The 22,708-nt window shown below is 40.5% G+C and overlaps 1 protein-coding gene across 10 annotated transcripts in view; it reads right to left on the bottom strand.

Annotated features, from left to right (window-relative positions):
- The window catches only part of TFDP2 (transcription factor Dp-2), a 63,369-nt gene that overhangs the window by 28,082 nt on the left and 12,579 nt on the right, over positions 1 to 22,708 (bottom strand). For 4 of the 10 annotated variants that reach the window (XM_075031764.1, XM_075031761.1, XM_075031762.1 and 1 more), the window contains 2 exons: positions 16,185 to 16,251; positions 2,989 to 3,092 (listed from right to left, as the gene is read on the bottom strand). In XM_075031764.1, the coding sequence (XP_074887865.1) occupies positions 2,989 to 3,092; positions 16,185 to 16,251 (171 nt within the window). Of the gene's footprint in view, positions 1 to 2,988; positions 3,093 to 3,590; positions 4,498 to 4,609; positions 10,764 to 10,860; positions 10,880 to 11,366; positions 11,686 to 16,184; positions 16,252 to 22,708 lie in introns of those variants that run through there. The other 6 variants (XR_012650975.1, XM_075031759.1, XM_075031760.1 and 3 more) reach the window with 4 other exon arrangements.

Here is a 22,708-nt window from a genome sequence, read left to right as displayed (position 1 = left end):
AAACTGTATTTTACTTTACTCCATTTGTTGGTGACGTTTTGAGTATCTACTGTACTAAACTTTGTAGTTTCCTTTACTACTTAATGTACCCAACACCCGTGTTAAGTATATGGCAGATACTTTGTTGGGTATCCATCAATATTGTTTAAACAAGTAGAAAAAAACAGTATCTGAAGAATTTCCCATTTCCTTAGCTCACTGAGCATTACTTCACGTCCCTCTTGACACCACGCTGTGATTGCATGTATGTATTTTTTATCTCAAAGACATAAATTTATTTATTTTTGCGAGTGGATAGCTTGACAGAAACAAGTGAAAACAGAAATTTAGGAAAACCAAAACACAGGTACAAGTTAGGTATTTACTGGTTGATACTGGAGAACAAAAGATCCCTGGCTGGCTGCTTTACACACTGCATGCAGGCACAGGAAAGGTATCAACTTACTGCTACATTGGCTTGAAGTCAGAAACATTTTGTGATAGAATGATTAATTTTTAAAAGCTTGCTTAAGTTCAGCACTGGTGTAACACTAGTATATAAGTGAGAATCAGTAATGCATTATTTCAATTAAACATGAATCCAATCCAGTAACTTTTTATACCAATTTGTTGCAACACTATAAATAACATTTATTTGCAGCAAGCATATGGTTCTGCCAGCATATGGCAGACGCATGCCATAGAGAAAAGATTTTAAATATTTTGCATACTGAAATGCGTTTCACCACATTCCACCGTCTCTGAGGTTTCACATTGCTCTATTGATGTCTTGTAAATCACAGACTAAATGTGTCATAAATAGTATTTTATGTTCGATCGCCTCATAATTTTCTTGTGACAACCTCATAATAAACTGAGGGGGCAAAATCACTTTCAGGTGTTTCCAAGACCGACCTGTCCAGTATCTTTCTATCCCTTGGTGCCATCTTGTGGAGACAGACACCAGCAGCACACTCTCCCAAGAGCCCCTTCCCCATGGCAGCCACGCCGTGTTTGGTGGGCACTTAGAGGCAGTAGTTGCACAAGCACCAAAAATCCACCTGTCTACAGCTTACTGTTAAAGCTGTCAGTTCTTGGATGCAGGGACACAGATGTCATGGGTATACAAATCTGTGTTGTTTCAGTGTCACTTTTAAATTTACTATTGAATGTTTGCTTTCACAGAAAATGCTACACTGTTTTTTCAGAGTACTAATTCCATCTTAACAGCAAACATACTTCCAGTGTGCCTGAAGTAATCACATAAATTCAGATACCAGATAGCATAGAACAGAAAAATAGAACCTCACCCTAATTTAGCAAATAGACCATCTGTAGGACGTTAAATCCCTGTAATTAAGCACTAACATTTTATCAATAATACTTAATGCTGTTAAACTTACACCTACAGACTAAATCTAAAGAAACTGTAACACACACCCGTACACAAGAATCCGCCTGCAAATTGTGCTGATTTCACCATATGCACAGCCGTACCCCAAGGGATTCAGACCAACAGTCACTGTTCAACCAACAGCCCACTCCCCTGATCCTGGGGGCTGTGTGCTGGTTTGAAGGACTTGGAGCAGCCCCCAAGAGCTGTAACCTACAGTGGTTAAATAAAACTAAAAATCCCTCGTGGCAGCAGGATGTTGCTAACACAGGTGAGATGCCAAAGGAGTGCTAACATTCCCACTGTTAAGAACTTGTGAACATTCTCTTTTGAACGGTCTGGCACATGACACAGCCGAACACTGGATGTCTTAGGAGGCCTGTGTTAATGGCTATTTAATAAGAAAATGTTTTCTTAATATAGATCTATCCTTGCAAAGCAGCAGAATAAAATAATTTTTAAAATTAAATAATTTAAAAATAAGAATAAAAATAAATGAAATAAAATGTATCTCGCACCACGCAGTAGCTTTTGCAACTTCTACCTGCTATAGAACCTAAACTATAACTGGGGTTCATTTAAGCCAAAAGCAGGGCCTTGAGCAGTCACTCGTAAGAGTAGGAGCTGCATTAACTGACTGCTCTCCCCTGTTCTTGGCTATTATTTATTGCACTCACAAAACACATCTTTTGTAGTAGAACTATTCCAGTGAAACGCTACAAGGCACATGCTCCAGCAATACTTGCATCAGTACCAATGCACTGAGGAACACTGTTCTCTGGCGGGCAGCATGTGGCTAGTACTTCAAATGGAGAGTTCTGCAGTGGGGAATGCAGCTGGGGGCAGGGGGGGGGGGGGCCTGGCTGTAATGCTTGTGCCCATCTGTCCAGCGGGGCTAACAGCCATTGAAGAACAGTAATAACTGCTGATGTGAAGAAGACCCAACACAATTATCTATAAAACACATCAAATGGTTCTTGTACTCAGGCTAAGTGCTTGGCAAGTAGGCATCAGGTTACTAGAAACAGTCCACTGTATTGCCTATTTAGTTCTCTGGCCACCAGAAACCCCAAAATTTTTCTCAAAACCAGATCCAGAATCCCTGAAACAGCCATATATGTTCATATACAGTTATTATTGACAGGAAAAGACAGTTTTAAGAAGAGCAGTTTTAACAAAACTCTAGCGACACATCCAAGACATTTATTCTGGCAATACTGGAGATTTACTGGTGAGAACACGACTCAAAATATTCGAAGAGTGTCAATAATGTTCTTAATGAGATTTTTTTCTTAATATACTTTTGAGGAATAGTTAAAATGTCAACTGGTAAAGTCGTTTCAATTTCCATTCAGTGCCAGGAAGATAGGTATCCCCTAAGGTCACATACAAGATCGTTGTTGGGAGTGGCAATTCTGGCACAACAAGCTTGCCGTACCCACACGTCATCACGTTTCCATCCAGGTGGGGCACTTGAGCAGCCTTTGCAGCCGAGGCAGGAAGCTGCAAGTTCCTAGCACTGTTCACATCTTTGTTTTTCGTGTTTCCTTATTACATCAACAGGAAGTCACACAGCTAGTTACACAAGTTAGCATTACCGGAGTTGCAAAACTTACCATTTGGGGTCCAACATTCACATTGATTGGTCCTAAGGTTTTTGGCAAAATCTTAGTTGGGGAGTTGGTGCTGGAAACTGGTAATGTGATTATTGAAATATTACCTAAAAAGAGCAGTAAAAAGAAAGTTTTAAATGACTTCCTTAGTAACCTATGAATAACACTGGCAAATTCTCACATCATTTTAACATGTTGGAATTGGGTTAGCTTTTTTGTCTCGTACACTGCAAATACACCTTCATGTAACAGCCTCCAGACGTTTTAGCAGATCTCACAAGGACACCTCACAAAACTACACCTTCACTATTTTACCTTTATAATTACATGTTAGTATTTTATTTCCAGAAATCATTTCTTCTTGCCTAAGACAAAGAGCACACAGCCTGCCATACCTCAGCATTAAAAGTTAAAATTAATGAATATACTTCTAGAAAGAAGTCGCCATACAAATCCTATAAGCATGCATACAAAATATGTATCCATATCTTCATAGCCTTAACCATTCCTCATCTGACTAAACTATTCTATAAACATCCATGAAGTAAGCCTATCGCAGTCTATCACTGTACAGATATGGAGTAAATGACACCTTTACAACTTACCTCAAGTAACAGAACAGGGAGCTGGACGTCAAGATAAAGCCAACCATGTCATCTCTAACTCAGCATGTTCTCATCCCAAGATGTTTACCATTTTTGTGATCCTGGACTGCTTACGGCTCTAACTCATCCTGTTCTCACACAGAGAAGCGCAGCTCTATGCTGAGAACCTCAAAATGCTGCTGCTCCTCCTCTATTCCAAATTGTATCATGTAATCTTGATTATTCAGACTTAATGTCTTAATCAAAACTGTCATGCAGCACTACCACTAGCCCACGACTGTTCAAACTGTTGTACACAAGCTACTCAAAGCAGCGAGCACACTTTATCTATGGACATTGTGGCAGCAGCAGCTCCTGTCTCTGCAACAGTTTCAAAGCAAGAGAGCTTGGAATCAATCAAATACCTTCCCCCCATTCTTATGCACAGCCTTATTCAAAATGGGGAATGACAGTGGTGGGTCTGGAGGCAGAATCAAATATGAGGAAGAGCTGCCACTGCCTCGTAATCCAGAGTTAGTTTGGGTCTACCTGAGGTCATGAGCTGTAAGGACAAGGATTGCCTCTTGAAGAGCTACTTATGCTCTCTGGCACTAGCAGACAGAAACTGAAGGCATCTGAGGTGATAGGTTCCTTCAGAACAGCGCAGACAACAGCCCTCACCACTGCCCTGCCCTCCTTCCACAGGAGCTGGCCAACATTCAGCTTCACCCAGATGGTCCCAAGCTGACTCAGTGGTGTTTGACATCTCTGCTCTCTGGTCTTTTCTCATAATCTGTTCTCCTCCACTGGCCACTCTTCTCTTCTCACTTGGTCCTGAACCATAGTCTGTCTTTGGTTGTTTTTTTAGTACACCCATGTTCTGACATGAGGTAACTGGAAAAAATCATAATTCAACGGTGTAGCTTCTCTGTAATACAAAGCAGAAGCAACACAGTTGAGAGAAAAAGAATACTTAAAAAAGGATCTTCTGTAGCTACAGCACAGAAGTAGAAAAGATGTAAACATACACAAAGTCTCACCTTTATAAAAAATGAACAGAGATATGAGAAGTATTTACAATTTGAGACAAGGATGTTCTAATGTTCTGTGTAAATTCCTTTGGCATCTGGAGTAACACTACTACTGAGTATTAATTTTCCAAAAGGCAGATCTTTATCTGAGATGCTCAAAAGAAGCTTGCTTCTTCTCTATTCAATAAATTGAGTACCTTATTCAGTCACCTAACTCACCTAGGAAAAAAAACTTATAAAAACCACACTCTTGCAAACACCCCCCACTGTAAATCCTTGCTCTGTTATGAATTGCCTTTCGTGAGGTAGTGCCAGAGTGCACAAGGCAACAGTAATTCATGATTTACACACACCGTGTTCCCATTTTGAGCTCAAAATAGTTCTTTAAACTGGCCAGTTACTTGTCAATTTTACTTTTGCTACAGGACTTTGCCTAGGATTTGCTAAGCACACTCTCATCAAAACCTAGTCTCCCCTCTCATTGTAGGCTGTTGTCATCAGTGACATGCCTGTCACTTCCCAGTACTGCTGTAGAAATTTTGCTCTTTTCTGCTGCAGCTGAAACTTTTGACTCCTTTTTCTCCAAGATCAGCTCTCATGCTATTTCTCCTTGTTTCTTTTCTTAGAAGGGAAAAGAAATAAATTACTTTGTCCTGTGCTGGCAACGTACGGTCACCTGGCAAAGTGCAGTAAAATTCTGAGATGCCAGCATTTGGCTTACAGTGCTCTTTCCATAGGGCTACATCACAGAGTCATCTCCAGTGATGCTTCCTGGCCTGCAAGAGGCACTGTAACGTCACATTTCACAATGTAGGACTGAGACGTGTCAGACTTACTGTACCATACAAACTGCAGCTTAAAAATACAATACCCATGGCCAAAGCCATACACAACCACCAGATTTACTGTAGCAGCCCTAGAAAAAACACTAAGAGCTACTGCACCATGCCTTCATTTACAAGGCTACCTAGATAAATGTATACCGTCACCATTAGGGCAACTTTGGTAAATACGAGGGTCGTTCAAATTACTTGATCTTGATTTTAAAAAGACAGTTGCTTACATGACATGTGTTTAAAAGTCTTTTTGGCTAGAGTTACCGTCAGTAAGAAAGATCTTCCTCTTCTAATCCCTACATAAATCCCCTATTTGGCAGCAGCAGTGTCAAAATGATCTTAAGAGTTGATCAAGTTTTGAAAGAAATGTTTCCCCGCCCTTGCCCTTCCTTTGAAATTTCTTTATGGGTAAATACAAATATGGAAAGGGACCAATTTCTTTTGATGAGTGAGGTCTCTCTCATCCACCATCAACAGAAGAAAGGAGCAAACAAATTTTTCACAATGCAAGCTCATTCTGTGTTTGTCAGCAGTTGAAAAAATGGTAAAAAGTTTTATCACTTAGGAATAAGATATTCCCTGCCTCCTGTTTTCTTTTTTTCAAAAAGTGTCATAGTCCAGATACTCATGTGACCTCAACTGCTCCAAATACTTAATGGTGGAAACACCACCTTCCCATCTCTCTTCACAGCAAACATGATAGTTGGTGCAGTTAGTTGCTGCAAAAAGTTAGTATGTTTCCAAATAGATCACATCAGCACCCCAAACTGAAGAGACAGATTTTGCAGTCAGTATCACCAGCATCACTACTCTTCTCTAAACAAAGAGAAATCCAACTGCCAAGAACATCCCATCCTCACACAGCAGCAGTCCAGGTCCGTGGGACACAGCTGCCACTGAAAGACCTGGAGCTGGCCAGGACCAGTCCCCAGCACAATAAAAGCATGACCACAAACTGGAAACTGCCAACACAAGTACAACCAGCTCAGAAAGCAGGCACTTGCTTGCTAAGATGACTAGCTGTATTTTACAGCAAATTTTCAAGGTTAGTGAACCTCTGTTTGCTGAAGTGCTGGTAATTTCTAGAGTTTTGAAGGCAAGGTAGTACTACAAAACAGCAAGCATCAACGGGGACAATCTCTTCAAGTCTTATTTAAAAAATAGCATAGAAAAAGCAGGAGAAAGTAGAAGTCACACTGTAGACGATCTAAAAAAATATTCAACAGACTTCTAAAAAATAGTCAACAGATTTCTGTATTAAACCTAAAGCAGAAATATCACCAAACTAATTATATATACTTTATCACATAGCAACTGTAAAGGCTTTAAACATGGTCAAATTCCAAATAAATGCCAAATCTTAATAATGCCCATAATTTGGGGACAAAAAGATTACACTGATTTATGTTCCACTGAAAAACAGTAGTGTGTACAGTGATAAGCTGAACACAATGAGACCCATCAGCCTCCTAGTCACGGTACTCTTACTGCATGGATGAAAAAGGTCAGCAGTGATGGATCAAACTAGAATGATTTGTATAATAATACTCAATTCTTATATAATGTTTCTCGGCAGTACTTTCAAAGCACAAAGGAGGTCAGTGTCATTATTCCCATTTTACCTATGGAAAACCGAGCACATGGGAAAGAAACCCACTTAAAACTCTCATAGGGAGGCTTTAACTGCAGTATATATAAAACCACCACAAACTGAGAATGCTCGTCACTGATGCAAATTCAAAATAAAAATCTGTCAGTGGACATATGTATGTTTCTCTTAGAACAAAAGCACTTTGCTTCTACATAAATTATTTTTCCATCCCTCAGTCACCACTATTGTTGTTTCTCATGGAGAAAAACCAGTGTTGCTATTCTTTCATATTTAGAAAAACATGATCACTACATTAACTATTATTCTTCCTGGCAGTTGCGAAATATTTTTACTTGCACACACAAAGAAAAATTAAATTTAATGTTCTTCAGCTTAAAGCAGTCACAGAACAAAGTTACTCATGTTTATGTACATGTATGCTCACAGGCACACACTAACTAACCATCCCACAAGACTAACTTTAAATTGTTATGTGGCATCCTAAATAGCTTAACTTCACACAAACAACATGGAGTCCTACACAAATATGAAGCTAAAGAGGTTTTAGTGATTTTTTTCCTGTATAACTAAATCTGTTAAGTCTGCAGCCTAGTTGCTAAGATAATCAGAAACAATGTCAACCAGAGAACCTATAGAATCTGTCACAGCCAGTTTGAAGGAAACCATAGCTGACGGAAAGCACAGACCAACCAGCTGGGGTCACACACAATGCATACATCAACAAAAAAAGTCTTTGAATTTTTAGACAAAACACCAGGGAAGTGTTGGTAATCTGGATTTCATATTCAGAGCTCTGAAAAAAAGTCTACATTTTTTAAAGTGTATCAGTGAACAGCCATTTTATATAATATAGCCTATGGCTTGACAGTAATGGCAACCCCCCCCCCCCCCAGTTCAGAGTTGTGAAATATCAGAAGTCCAACAGGATATTTTGCAATAACATATGCGATGTGTCGTCAGGGTCCTCTATTACAGTAAAACATAAGCTGATCTCCAAGATCACGATACAGGATTATAAAAGCATATAGAAGAACTGAATTCTTAACATGCTATTAGTATGCATGTATTTTCTTGGTACATTTGTTCATTTGTTTACTGCACCAACGTACTAAGCTATAAACCTAAATTTAAAAATTCCACAGTCTGTAGGAGCACGTACATATCTAGAAATATATGAAATTAAAGAGATCTGTAGAAAAAAAAAAAGAAAACAGGACAGACGATATTTTGGTGTACTTCAGGCTTATGCTGACTACTACATTTTCAGTCTTTTACTGTTCAATTTGAGACAAATTCATAGGAGTTAACAGTTGTATGAATCTCAAAGTACCAAGTGTAGGCCTGTTGATAACCAGTTCTGTTGTCTTGGTTATTTTAGCAGATCTCTTCAAGCAGACAATGAACTGCCAGCACTCTTCAGACCTCAAGCTGGACCCCCCTAAGGCCATGGTCAGATATTCAGAACGCTGCCACTAAAATTCGTTTATGCAGAGCTCATCACCAATGCTCATTCCTGCCGGCAAGCCAGCACAGCCACAGCTACAGCTATGCAGTAAACTGGCCTTCTTTGCCTTTGGCAAGGGGGAACAATGGGTATTTTTCAGCTGAATCTGTTCCCAGGTCCAGTGAACTGCTCAGCCACCTACACAGCTATGCTGGCACTAAGCAAAGGAAAATGTTTAAAAGCAGCTGTGAGGTGACCAGAGCCAACTTAACTGGCACTCTTGCCAGAGAAGATGTAATCTTTTGCTTGCTCTGATAGACATCACAAGGAAAGGCAGAAAATAGTAAATATGTTAATTAAAAAAGAAAGAAAGAAAGAAAAAAAGACAGAGACACTTGCCTTACTGCTTCCTTAAAGTAGCATAAGCATATGGCAATCCTGTGCATTAAGAAGTTTCTAGAACGCCAGCCCTATCAGGACTTGGTAAAAATTAGGTACTGCATAAAAAAAAGATGTATTGAAACAAAGGTCATACGGAGATAGCAATTTGATCTGATTAAGGGATCCTCCCTCATGGAGCCTGCTGCAAGACAGGGGTCTAGACTCCCTTTTCCGTCCACAGCAATAAACAGAGAACACCATGTAGATTCATAGAATTTAAGAATATAGTAATAAAAAAGTATTAACTAAGGACAGTATGATTCACCAAAACTATTGTGTTAGTCTACATTATACATTTTAAGATGAGAATCAAATATGTCACTCATAGTCAACCAGCTGAAAACCGTTGCTGCTTTCTTCCACACCCTATTAACTAGTAACTGTCAACCCACTGTTCATAGACAAAAGTGGATTAGTACCCAGTGTCTTCACTGGGATACAGACACACTGGGTCAGCCAGTAGATTTTGTTTAGGAGGCAAACAGAACTGTTAACCTGTGAAATAAATTCATTTTTTTATGTGCAAGAGTATTCCCCATGAAAGATTAACTTTAAAAATTTTTTTTCCAGGCACTTGCAAATTTACAGTTCTGTAAATTTTCAGGTTCTTATTTTCAAACCTATTGAAAATTAAGCTTGTGCTCCAGGTGACTTCTCTGTGTATTTAATTGATCTGATTTACTTCTGGGAATATCCCTTACTCGCAGGTCATGTACGTCAAGGACTTTTAAAATAAGCTAAAAGCATGCCAAAACAATACCTTGGAAACACTATAATTAAAAATGCAACCTATCAAATACAAGTTAATCCTTACTAGACTTTTTTCCATTTATATCAGATGTATTACCTCTTTGTTCCTACCAGCAGCTATGAGTATTGAATAAAACAACCTCGTTACAGGATACATCTTGGGGTTTTTTTGGAAAGAAATTCCCATTGGGATTTTTCCAGCTGAAAGTCTGGTAGGAAACTTTTTTCCCCAAAACCAAGCCTTCCTGATTTCTACTGATTTTGCTGTTGTTTCTGTTGTAACTGTAATAATTCTGATCAAACCCCAACTTCTCAAGTTTATGAAAAACATTATGTCGTATCTAACCCCCTCCCCAACCTAAACTAACTATTCTTGATAAAATATATACTTAACAAAGTTACAAGAATCTGCAGATGGAATCACAGAGCAGTTGGGAGGGACCTCTGGAGGTCATCTTGTCCAACCCCCCTGCTCAAGCAGCGTCAGCCAGAGCAGGCTACCCAGGACCATGTCCAGACAGCTTCTGAGTATCTCCAAGGATGGAGACTCCACAGCTTCTCTGGGCAACCTGTGCCAGTGGTCAGACACCCTCACAGTAAAAAAAAGTGCTTCCTGATGGTCAGAGAAAACCCCCTGTGTTTCAGTCTGTGCCCATGCCTCTGGTCCTGTCACTGGGCACCACTGAAAAGACCCTGGCTCCATCCTCCATGCATCCTCCGTGCAGGTATTTATATACATTGGTAAGTTCCCCCGAGGCTTCTCTTCTCCAGACTACGGTCCCAGCACTCTCAGCCTTTCCTCACATGATAGATGTCCCAGTCCCTTCACGACCTTAATGGCCCTTGGCTGGACTCTCTGCACTGCGTCCGTGTCTCTCTCACTGAGGAGCCCCATAGCTGGTGGGGTGGCCTCACCAGGGCTGAGCGGAGGGGAAGGGTCGCCTCCCTCGATCGGCTGACAACGCTTCTCCCCAGGAGACCGTTAGCCTTCCTCGAGGCCAGGGCCCCTTGCTGGCTCGCGGTCAACCTGCTGCCCGCCAGCACCCCCGGCCCCTTTCTGCAGGGCTGCCGTCCAGCCCCAGCCCGTACTGCTGCAGGGCCCGTTCCCCCAACCCCCGCGATTAATTTCTCCAGCCCGTGGAGCTCCCCGGGATGGCAGCACGCCCCTCTGCCGTACCACACACAGTCTGGGCATTTCAAGTGCACGCGTCCCGGAACGCTGTAAAAACTCTCTGCTCCCGCTACCCGGGTTCAGTCAGGAGCTCGTCTTCTGCGCTTCCCCCCCCCCTCTGGCGGCGGCGGCGCGGGGCGATGCCCCACACCGCCCCCCCCCTCCCCGTGCCACCGTGTTAAGTTTAAACTAGGCAAGCCAGAGAGCCGGGGGACCCCGGCCGGGCCCGCTCCGCCGGGCTGCAGGCGATGGCGGGCCCCGCCCGCGCGCCTTTGTTACCCGGGGGCATCCTGCGGCGCGGCCAGGCGGGAGCAATCGCGCGCCGAGCAAGCCGAGGCGCAGCAGGCGGCGGGGCCCGCGGCGGGCGGCAGGGCCCGGGGCCGCCCCGGGGCAGCCCGCGCCGGAGCGCGCCCGCAGAGCCTGCGGCACGGTCCCGCCGCCGCCCCGGCAAAGCCGCTCCTCGGCCACCCGTGCAGCTGTAAATACGGTCATTCACGCCGGTATTCCTAAACCTAAACGGACGCTTTCGATGCAGCCGGTCCCACGCTGCAGCACAGCCCGGAAGGCGACGGGGTGGGAAGAGGTTTTGCTCGGGCTACTGCGTCTCGGGGCAAGCAGCGTCAGCATCTGGTGGGAGCGACGCCCCGAGGCAGCACCCCCGCAGCCAGCACTGCTCTGCCTTAGGGACGGGGCGCCGTGCCGGAGCAGGGGCTGGAGCGCCCGGCCGGGGCCGTTCTGCCCTCCCTGGCGGGCGGCCCACAGCGGGGGCGGCCGTGCCTCCGCCGCCCCGGCTTGTTCTGCGGAGCTGCACAGACCGAGCAGAGATCTTTTAAAGCCGCAGTTGCTTTCAAATGAGGAGTTCTCGGAGTACCTTGTTTCGTTGAAAGGAATCTTCAGGACGCGCCGTCCCTTCACCTGTCACCGCAGAGGGTGACAAATGAACTCCTTTCAGGTGTGTTGAATTAGAGCCCTCACCTGGTGGCACCACACCTCACTGAATTTACAGCTGAGAAGCAGCAGCTTCGTTGACTACGAAAATGATTTTGCACGTAACACCTGACTGCAAACCTGATTTTGCATACCTAGGCAACTCCAACGCTCAGCAGGTCGCGTGGCCTCGGGACTACTCCTTAACCTAGAATGGAGCCCTCAAAGCCACAGACATCCATGTGGATGTACGGAGGGCAGGCGAGGTGGCTTTACGGGACAACTGACCAAGTGGTAATACAGATGCGCCCTCTGCTTGGAATCGGCAGGAAAAGATCTGATTTTCCATTTCTATGATATATATGAACAGCATTACAAAACTGGAAGTGTTCAACTTATTGATGGGGAACATCTGCCAAACAGATTAAATTTTAAATTCTCCGGGTTACATAGGCAACTTTTCAACGTGAACTCTACAGTATGACTGATTTAATTAATTCACAGCTTGAAACAATCACCCCAAAACCACAACTGAACTGTCACTATCCAACTCCTTCACAAACCTAATTATACCTGCTCAAGAACTAACTTGAGTAATTACACTTAATAACTTTAACAGAATGGGCCAACTTCAGAAAGACATCCTGCCACTTAAACCAGGATTTTGCCTAAATAATGGAGTACATTAGTTGTAGTCAATTAACTTTAATAGGCACCGAAGTTCTGCCTGCACCCAGGAGTGCGTCAGTCTTGTTAGCATGAAGCATATCGGGAGTTTCGCCCAACGGGCACAATCCATGATAAAACACTAGAAGAATACGTAATACATATGTACAGATCTATCCTCAAGGGTAAGAACAGCAACAATCATCTCTGTTCTCCAAAACATGAGAGGAAGCATCTCTTTTGCATTCAGTAACCCAAGAGTATTCATTCACTAAAGAATGAGAACCAGGGCCAATTTTTTCTGTCTGGGAGAATTAAAATGCAGGTCTCCTAGAGAAGTAATTTTAATCACTAGTCTACACCAGGTACTTTTAGATAAGGAAATGAAGCATAGTCAGCCCAGCTTGCCATAGCTGAACAGTTTTGACTGTAACAGTAAGAACCTATGTCAAAGACTGAGTGAAAAAGGGAGTGAAAATGACTTTCAGAAAGGAGATAACCAGACCGTGCTGTGTGGACTAACTTAAAATATTTTACCCAATGACCATCCTTGCAACAAGCGGTCCCTGGCATTAGCCCAGTACCCTGGCCATTAGTCAAGAGCCATTCGCATGTGGCATTCCCTCTCCGATCCAATGCGTATTCATTTCAAGCAGAGGAAACAAGCTCCAAATAGAGATCCTTTAGCCAAAAGAGCCAGTTGCCTCTGAGTTAAAGGCAACAAATATAGGAAAGTAAATTCTCTGTTGAAGGGGAATTGTTCCTTAAACAAAGTGAACAACATTCCGAGTTAATGCTCTGCTGAGCACTGTGATATTTCTTCTAGGAACACCTAGAAAGAAAAATCTAGTTCCCTTCAGAATTAGGCAGCAAGTCTTTTTATGAAGGTTAGAAATTTGGATGTATGTGCTTTGATTCTGCAATCATCACATTTAAAACATCAAATTCCTTAGTAAATCTGTATTGCATTTAGATACACTGGGTACTAGAAATGCTTCTTTTTCCCAGACATCATCTATGGGAGGAATAAAAAAAAATAAAAATACTGAAAGTATTTTAAAAAGCCTGAATCAAAAAAGGCTACAGCAAGAAGACTGCAGTACTCACTAACAAGCACAGGAAACAAGCAAGTAATAAGAAAACTGAAACCCCAAATAGACCGAACAACCTGTCGACCTATTTAGGAACAGTAATTCAGATTTAAAAACCAGGCGAAGTGACACAGCAGTACTGTAAGACTTACAGATTAGATTGCAATACCTAAGCAGTCTGTGAGCATTAACTTCTCCTGTAGCAAAATAAACCTGGAAAATATCCAGAGATTGTGCATGGTCACTACAGGTCATGGTGGGAAAGATAAATTAAGCCTGATCTAACACACACTGGAACAGCAGCAACAGACTAACTGCTTCAGATGGTTCAGGGGAAAAACTCGGGGAGAAAAGAGATTTTGAAAGTTAAGCTTGTGAATGGAAAAAAAGCAGAGAAAATAATTTTAGAGCGCAAGAGTCAAGTGATTAGCTATTTTGATTACACATTTTTAGTGTGAAAAGGTCAGAAAGTTTCCCCTACATAACTCTCTCTTAGTGATGCTAATGCTACAGAATGAGACTGCAGCTATATGAGTACAGAAAGAGCAACAGCTGATTTGATAAGTGTTTCAAGACATCCTCCTGCAGTTTAAAACAGCATCCTCAGAGATCCAGGCTGTAGTCTACTGTTACTAGGCAAAGTGGCAAAGCAGTGGGTTTACCTAGCACAGTCCAGCATTTTTCAGAATTAAACCCAGTAAAACCAGAATTACACAATAGATTTCATAGTATAATAAAAGATCAGAGTTCATAAAAAAAAACCAAAATGGAAGACAAAACAAATTTGCAAGGAATTTTCTATGCGTTCATGGCTCAGCACTGGAATCTGAAGTGTTCCTTTAATGTAAATATTGGTACTGAACTAGTATGTTTGTGCTAGAAGCAAATAACAAATGAACACACACCACAAATAATTATCTTTTTGGAAAGAAAAAAACATTAAACACAACTTTTCTAAACAAAAATTTCTAGCACTTGAAATCTGATGCTTTTAAGAAGATCCTTATCTGAGCAAATAGCCTCTCTCTCTTCCTCTTGAACATATAAATCCATCATGCTTCAGTCTAAGAACACTGTGAAGGCACATTATGAACAGGCCCAGATATGTAGCAATAAATTGCCTTTATTTTTACTATAGGAAATGAGTTAAATAATGGATAAAACAACAAAAACTGTATTTACTAGGAAGTTCACAAAGCCCTATTAAGAGATAGTGGATCTGAATGCCTGTTTGGAGTTTCTTCCCCCCTCCTTAACTTCCAGAGTTCAACAGTGGACATGCCAGAAGTAAGTAAAGGATACTTCAGATTTAAAGTAAGAGACAGCTTAGATACTGGCATGCAAGGTTTTCCAGCTTTTCTGGAATACTTGATTCTCCAGGAAGAATAAGCCAGTGTGAACAAGATGTTATATCTCAACAGAGATGTCAGTGACTTTTAATTATACCTCAAGGTTTAATAAAAAAAAAAAAAAAAAATCATTAGAGCATAACATTTTAGAAAATACAGAAGAATGGAGGTAAATAATATATCCACCATTCCAGAAGCAAAATCTAATAAAGACTGAGATAAGGATCACCAAGATACTACTACTAACAGTAATGCCCTATACTTTATAAAGTTATTAAATTCAGTTATTCGCTGAACAAATCAATTGCTTGTCTCACAGATTTGAAATTATTTGAAAATGTTGCACTTATTTTAGTCTCTTTCCCTAGTATCATGACACAATAATCACATAATAATGAAACACAAAGGGAAATTACCTCGCCAGTGTGCAATAAATTAATTCTCAAATTATGAGTGCACCTAAAACCAGTCTGTAATGTTCTGCATAGTTTAGAAAACTAGGAAGATACTGTAGCTCTAGCCATTTTCTGTTTAGACTCTTTCATTTTTTCAGACTCTGAAGTCCGATGCACCTAACTGTCGTGATGAGCCAAAAATCATTCTTCCAGCCAGTACATGCATTTGTTTATTGCAGTGGATAACAGCAAACCTGTATTTACTTAGAAAGGGTGATCAAAGCATTTCCTGAATTGTAAATCCTCAAGTTTTCTAATATTGATAAGGGGTTGCAGTTTCATTTTACTGGAATCTTACAGCTGTCCTGACTGCCAACACACTGTTTTAGAGTCAAAAGTGATTAATATAGAAATGCTAAGATGAAACAGGATAGGACAAAATATAATTATTATTGTAAATTGTCTGGAGCCCTTACGAAAGTATCATGAGATATCACTAGCCATGAAGTCATGCTTAACCTTCTCTCCATTTGGACTACAACAGAGTCTGGGAACTTTAAGGTGGGGTGAAAATCAGGAAATCAGCACATTATTCACCATCAAGGAAAGGAAAAAAAAAAAAAAGGGCTTATTTTATCTTCTAATTATTTTTACTAGACTCTTTTCCCCTCTGAAAACCTGAAGATCTTCCAATCTTTGTTGCTGACACTTGCATGTCAGTAATAAAATATCTACCAGTGTGAACATATGAAATGCATTTTGAACATTTAAAATCTGAGTCTCCCAAAACTGAACCAACCATATGCAGTGAAATCAGCACTAATACTAATTTAGTAAACGTAAGAGAGAAATAAGTCTTAATGTATGCTTCTTTTCTGTGTATACAAATAGGATTCTCTTACCTTTTGTTGGACTCTGGTTCTGATCTATAAATCCTTTCAAGTCTCCATTTGTGGAAGTCACACCAACCTGAACAAAACATTTTTGAAGTCTTAAAATATGATAAACCTTTCTGTGTTTTCTAGTCTGCAACTAACAGTATTACAAAAGTAATCTGTTCTGCATTTCTGAAACATCATAATCCTATCGATAGTAGAGTATAACAAGAGCATGAGATTCAAAGCAAAGGATCAAAGACATTTACTGTGTATATATGAAGACAAAGTCTAATTTTAACTAAGTTCTTAACAAAAAAAAACCCCTAAATATTCTGATACTGTACTACACAACCAAAGCAGCGCATTCTGGCTATCATGGTGTAAGTCACTGTCCCCTCCAAGTCAAACAGAGCAGCTGCCACCAATAACACAACAGAAATCTGCCAGATGTCCAGTACTCTCAGTACTAAGCTGCACGGTCTACAAGTCTGAGGAGATGTGATTGTTGATGCATTTTAAATACAATCCCTAGTCTTCAGAGATAAACTTATTTACCCTGAGGGTGAATTACTGGGGACATGGAGAACTTAAATCATATACAGAATGGTGCACCTCAGATTTTGTCATGTACACAAAGCATAGGAAGGTGGAGTTGGTACAGAAAAATGCAAGATCATTGCTCCTGGATGATGGAGAGAAGAGATGGAAAGTCCCTCAGATCCCAGCTAACAAGGGATGGGCCCAGCAACAGCAAGTAATGGTAAGGCATTCTGCAGTTTCAGAGCATTATGCTTGCCCCACCTTAGTAACCTCTGTTCAACAAAGCATTTTGTTTTGCTTCCAAGATGGAAGCTGTGATAAGCACTGAGGGATGGAGCTCCGTTGGAGCAGTAGGCAATTAAACTAAATAGTACAAAACCTCTTTTTAAAATATTACAAAATTTGAGTACCTCTGTAAATAATTGGGACAAAAGGTTCAGGTATCTGAGTTAAGAAAAACCAATCATACAATCAAAGATCAAAGATTTGCTTTATTTTACAGATGTTTGTAGTAATAATGGACATATGCTAGGGCTGCTTGTAGAATTTTCATCATATCAAATTAGAGAATTATTTAATTGTAGGCCTATTAAATAGTAGTAACATAACACTAAAATAAACTACACAAGAACAAAGAATACCTACTACAAGCGTTCGATCACCCAGTTCCACTAGAGAACTTGTATTTGGCAAGTAATTTTTGAAGGGGAAAATCTGCATGGAGCATTGTGACAGATTCTCTTGAAATTACTTCTATTAAGACTTTTTCATCATCAGGAGCAACATACGAACATTAACTATTGCTGCACTATCCTGATTGTAAAACACTGCCTAAATGAGCTAAGTTACATGCTTCTGTAAACAAGCCCTTAGAGATGCTCAATATAGTTCATCAATTTGTCTCAAACGTTGTCTGTATCAGACTTGCTCTTTCCTGTCACACCCAACTAGACGCTCAAGATACTATTTCCAACGGGCAACCAAGTGCTTTGGTTGTTGCAGACTACGGTACCACCAGAAGCTGCTTTTGAAAGAGAGTCTGTCTCATTTTTTCCTCTCCGTTTTCCCTTTTGTCTCCCACCAGGTGGCAGCGGTGCAGAGGCAATGCAGTAGGGCTGGAGAGGAAGGGAACAGGAACGCCTGGATTTGAGCAGGGGAAAGAGGAGGAAGACATGAAAACAAACGCAAAACGTCTCCTATCACGTTTTGGTAGCAGGTCCATAGGGAAAACAGCAGCATTCTAGTATTCTTCGCCCGGATACTTGGGCGGCAAGGAAAGCTCATGTGGTAAGAGGTCACTGTGACTCCTTACACTGAAAATGTATTCCTGAGGAGATCTTTAAAATAGAGGTTGGAAAGGTTAGTAAATTGCATAGCATATAGCATGGAAAGGGCATTATGACTGCAAAGCCAGGATGAAGAGCCAGCACTCTTGGTCATACTACTGCTGCCTTTGCACAATAAGTAACAGTATCAGCTTCTCCCTAAGACCCCGCCTCTGCAATAAATAGAACACAAATAGGAGAAAATTTTAATTCAGAGGCACAGGGGAGCCACAGGGATAAATATCAAGTGTTAGATATAGAGGCCTTAACTTGTTCCAAGAGAAAGGATAAGAATTATGATTCCCATGAACATTTTCAAACACAGCACTGCAATTTGTTCACAATTGAACCTTCAGTTCTAGATTTACAACTCTACATTTCCCTATTGATTCATATTGGTGCTTCAGTTAAACACTGAAGATGATACACATATGCACTGTCAGCCCAAGATGACTCTCCAGCCATTATGACAATTCAAACATTTACATTTAATTCTCTGAAAGATTTAGATTATTTAACTGATTCAATATTTAAGGAAATGTAACAAAGTACTTAAGTTCTTTTTTTTTGTGTGTATCTTGTACTTCAGTGATCCAAGTGATACCAAATTACAGCAGAATTTTAGTTTGCATAGGTATATGTATTTTCACAATGATGGTTCTAGTAACACGTTTATAAAGAGCATCCAATGAGCAGGAACACTCCTCTCAATTTTATAATCTTTGTATCTAAGTTTAGAAGAGCTTGAAAACAAACTTTAATTTCATGAGAGCTTAAATAAGAAGTGTGGCAGATCTAAAGAAATTTGTTTCTCCTGCAGAAGAATTATCATAACTAAGCCCTCAGAAGCAAAGTGTGATGCAATATTACAATACTGCAGCAGAATGAGAACTTTATAGTATTCCATTGCTATGTCTGAGAGGTACCAGGCCATGTTGTTATCTAAAGACTGTACCACCCACTCCTTTTGGGAATAATCTTGTCATTTAACTACTCCTAAGCTGAAACCAGCAAACAACCCAACGCTTACATAGGTATTATTTATTCCTTTTTGTATGGTTTGCCCGATATTTCTGCTTTATAACACTGCCCCAGAGTGTCTGGATTACTCGGTATGGCAAGAGCTGGACTCCTGCTTGTATCCATCTGCAGCAAGATGAATCCAGCCATGAAGTAAGATGAAGCAAGCACTTGGCAGGCCTTCGCATCCTATTAAATATTTTCATCAAGTTTTTTTCCCCTTTCCTAGTAGGTGACTAAGAAGTTTCCAAATGGGGCGAGGGGAAAGAAAAAAAGAATCACAACGAGATTCTTGGATGGGGCAAACTGTCATGAGCTGCTCTTGCAGCTTATCAGCCTTCTCCACTGCTTGACATACTATTCAGGTAGCAAGTCTCCACCTGCAATCCTTCCCTTTCCTTACAGAAACCAACTTTCCCAGCAACCTGAAAAGTTTTTGTGCTCTCTGCCCTAGAATTAATCCAGATTATAGCATGTAGAAGTTGTAAATGGGTAGGGAATTCACTAACTGGCTGTTTTCTTATACCTGTAAGCCCTAACAAACTCATTTCTTGACATACTGTAGTACTACCGCTTACAGAAACAACTCAGCAGCTAAAAAGGGTGCTGTCATCATAAACTAAAAGAAACCTGCATGGACTATCAGTGCAGAACAGCTAATGTCCTTTACATTGTTTTTGAAGAGTTTCCTGTTTAAGACAGGTGTTAAGGCTTGTTTAAGGCCCTCTTGACCAACTTCAACAGTTAAACTAACTCCTTTTCTTCCATATTGACATGTGAAAGAAGAACTATTATAGCCATTTAACTGATCTCATCTATGACAAGACAACCACCCCCTGAGAAGCAATGACAAACAACTTTACAAGCACATGTATATAAATTCAGATCAGACGATCAAAACTAACAGTCTTATTCAAATAATCTGCTTGAGTCGTATTATTTATTTTGTCCTAAAAATAAGTTTACCATGAGTATTTGCTCTTTTTTTTCCCATTTCTCCATACTGTTTTGGTGTCTTCCTACCTGAAGGACAGATGCGAATGGAAGTACAAAACAGGCAAGAAAAATGCATTTTATGATATAAGCAAAGAATGAAATAACCTGTTATGACAGAGCGATTTAAATTACATCTGGGTACAATGTATATGGTAAGCATGTAAACATCTCATCTCCAAGAGAATCTGTAACTTTTATTCAACATCTTATTATTCATAGCTGTTTTGGTTGGATTTGTTTTGTAAGGAAGGTCAAATCACCCATAAGCAATGTTCCACAAGCAGATACTAGAAAGTCTCCTGCATTTAGAGAAAGTGAGCACTCAGCCCAGTCTTGGTAATTCTCCCATCACATACTCAAAAAGTTAGCATGGAAAAACAGTGATGGGGAACATTATTCATCTTACATGCACATTCAATGTATGGTAACATTTTGCCATGCGCTTAAAGCGCAACCTTCCTTGCAGACAAGGTTGCTCAACAGAGCTTATGCACGTGAGATGCAAATACATTTTAGCCTAAGTTCCCTGCACTTTGTTCTTGCGATGCATTAGGAGCACAAACATCCCTAAGACTGCTGTGTCTCAGTTGAGGGGTAGTGATTTCAGAACACAGAGGGGACAGCTTCCTGATGTGTACATGTTTGATGAAAGATATGGGCCCTTTAAGACTTTCCCAGAAGATGTCCAAATTCCAGTACTTCAAAGTTCCCTTTCCTTGATGCTTCAACAGAAAGAAAAATAAAACCCACAAAACTTCTGCAGAGAAGCTCTCTCCCTCAACTCGCTCTGCAGAGCGTTAAAATATTTCAGAGAGTATAACAGACAAACACTAACCTTACATTTGAAACGGGTTTCAGGCTGCAGAAACCCATAGATATATGCTAAACCTTGGAACTCTGCAAATTCAGAAGGCCCAAGAATGCTTCTAACAGCAATAGAAAACCCTAGGGCTGACACTATTGGCCTGAGTGTGCAGTTCTGAGTAGCTAAGGTTGGGAAATCCTGAAGCAGTGCTACAAATAAGGACAGAAAGAATATGACCACCCTTGTTTTTACACTGTTACTTATTTTGCAAATCCTTTGAAGGGGTATACTTAACAAACATGAGAACTGAGTTCTACTTTCATCTGCACCACAGTAGCTGATTTTTTTTAAATAAACCCATAAACATTAGCTAAATAACTAGGTTTGCATAGTTTAATATGCAAAATTTCAAAGCATACATACCGATACAATATTTATTCTATAAAGTAACTATAGCCTTGCGTTAAACAACAACAAAAACATATTTCTATATTCAGCACAAGAGTAAGTTGCCCAGACTGAATGTCATATGTCTGTCCTCAGAGGTATTCAAAATCCAAAGCCCTGAGCGGCCCTGAACAAAGCACCAAGCAACTGCATTCTGAATTCAAGTGTCAGAGCTTTACACAAAGCACCAGAGTAGATGGCCTCCTGAGATCCCTTCCAACCTATGTCACTCTATGACTCGATCACACAACACTCCATGGATTTTATTGGCATTGGTATTTATCCTTTGACTGCATTGAATAAAAGGTCAAAACCACAAATGATTTGGATTTGTGCAGCACATAGATCAGTAGAATTACCTATTTATACTACAGTTGAATATGGCCTATGAAATAAGTCAAAGGGCTTTGCATATACACATCCATTTATTTTCTGGCTTGGTCAGCTTGAATCAAACAGTCAGACTTATGACATCTGAAAACCTTACCTGGAACTACACACCAAATGAAACTATTAATAAAGCCAACAGAAAAGAAATTTCTGAGACTTGAGAATTAATTTAACCAAACTATGCCCTTGGCATCAATCTAATCAAATATGCACGAAAGCTTTTGCAGTTACTGAACAGAGCCATCCTAGGGTTACCTGCACTTTTCTTTAGCCATGTTGGTTCCTAAACCTGTTCAGACTTAATTAGATTGCAGGATGCCCTATCAAAGGCAGTCAACAGGTAAACTGCCCAGGGCCCAAAGTCATACTCAACTCACTGACCACCAAGCTTAATCAGAACTGTTCTCTATATAAATTGTGTACCTCAGCAAGCACAGCTAATTAGGCAGAAAATTAAGGTTAGGATGTTAGACATTTCGTAAGCTTCCTCAGAACTCAAGATAGAGGAGTCAAATATAGAGCCTCTAGACACCACACTACAGGCTTGTTGATGCAGCAGATGAAGAAACAGGAAGGCCCTCAGTCTTCCAGAAACCAAGAGTGTACTGACATTAGTAAAGAAATATGCTTTCTGTTCTTTCTTGAGTTTTGAGATTCAGACTCAGTAAAAGGATTTTACTCTGGTGTAAAGGTGAGATACTTCAACAAAATGAGAAGCTCTCTGGTAAGTTTGGAGCAATGTTAGAGGAATCATAGAATATCTCAAGTTGGAAGGGATCTGTAAGGATCAATATCAAACAGCATAAAGCATTACCCCTGTTATCAACCTGACCTATAACTGAGTAAACTCCACATCCTTAAAAGAGCATCTAACCAGTTTAAATTTATCAAAATACTGCAGAAGATGATGGGGTACACATTTGTGGTATATAAAAATAGGACAAGATTTTTGAATTTGAAGGTCTTCATGTTTGACTTCTTGCATGGACAAATACAAGAAATCAAACACAAAGACCTTCAAATTC

Source organism: Buteo buteo, chromosome 7 (genome assembly GCF_964188355.1).
Source record: "Buteo buteo chromosome 7, bButBut1.hap1.1, whole genome shotgun sequence".
Lineage (NCBI taxonomy): Eukaryota > Metazoa > Chordata > Aves > Accipitriformes > Accipitridae > Buteo > Buteo buteo.
The sequence above is the reverse complement of the archived record's forward strand: the minus strand, read 5'-3'. Positions and strand labels throughout refer to the sequence as shown.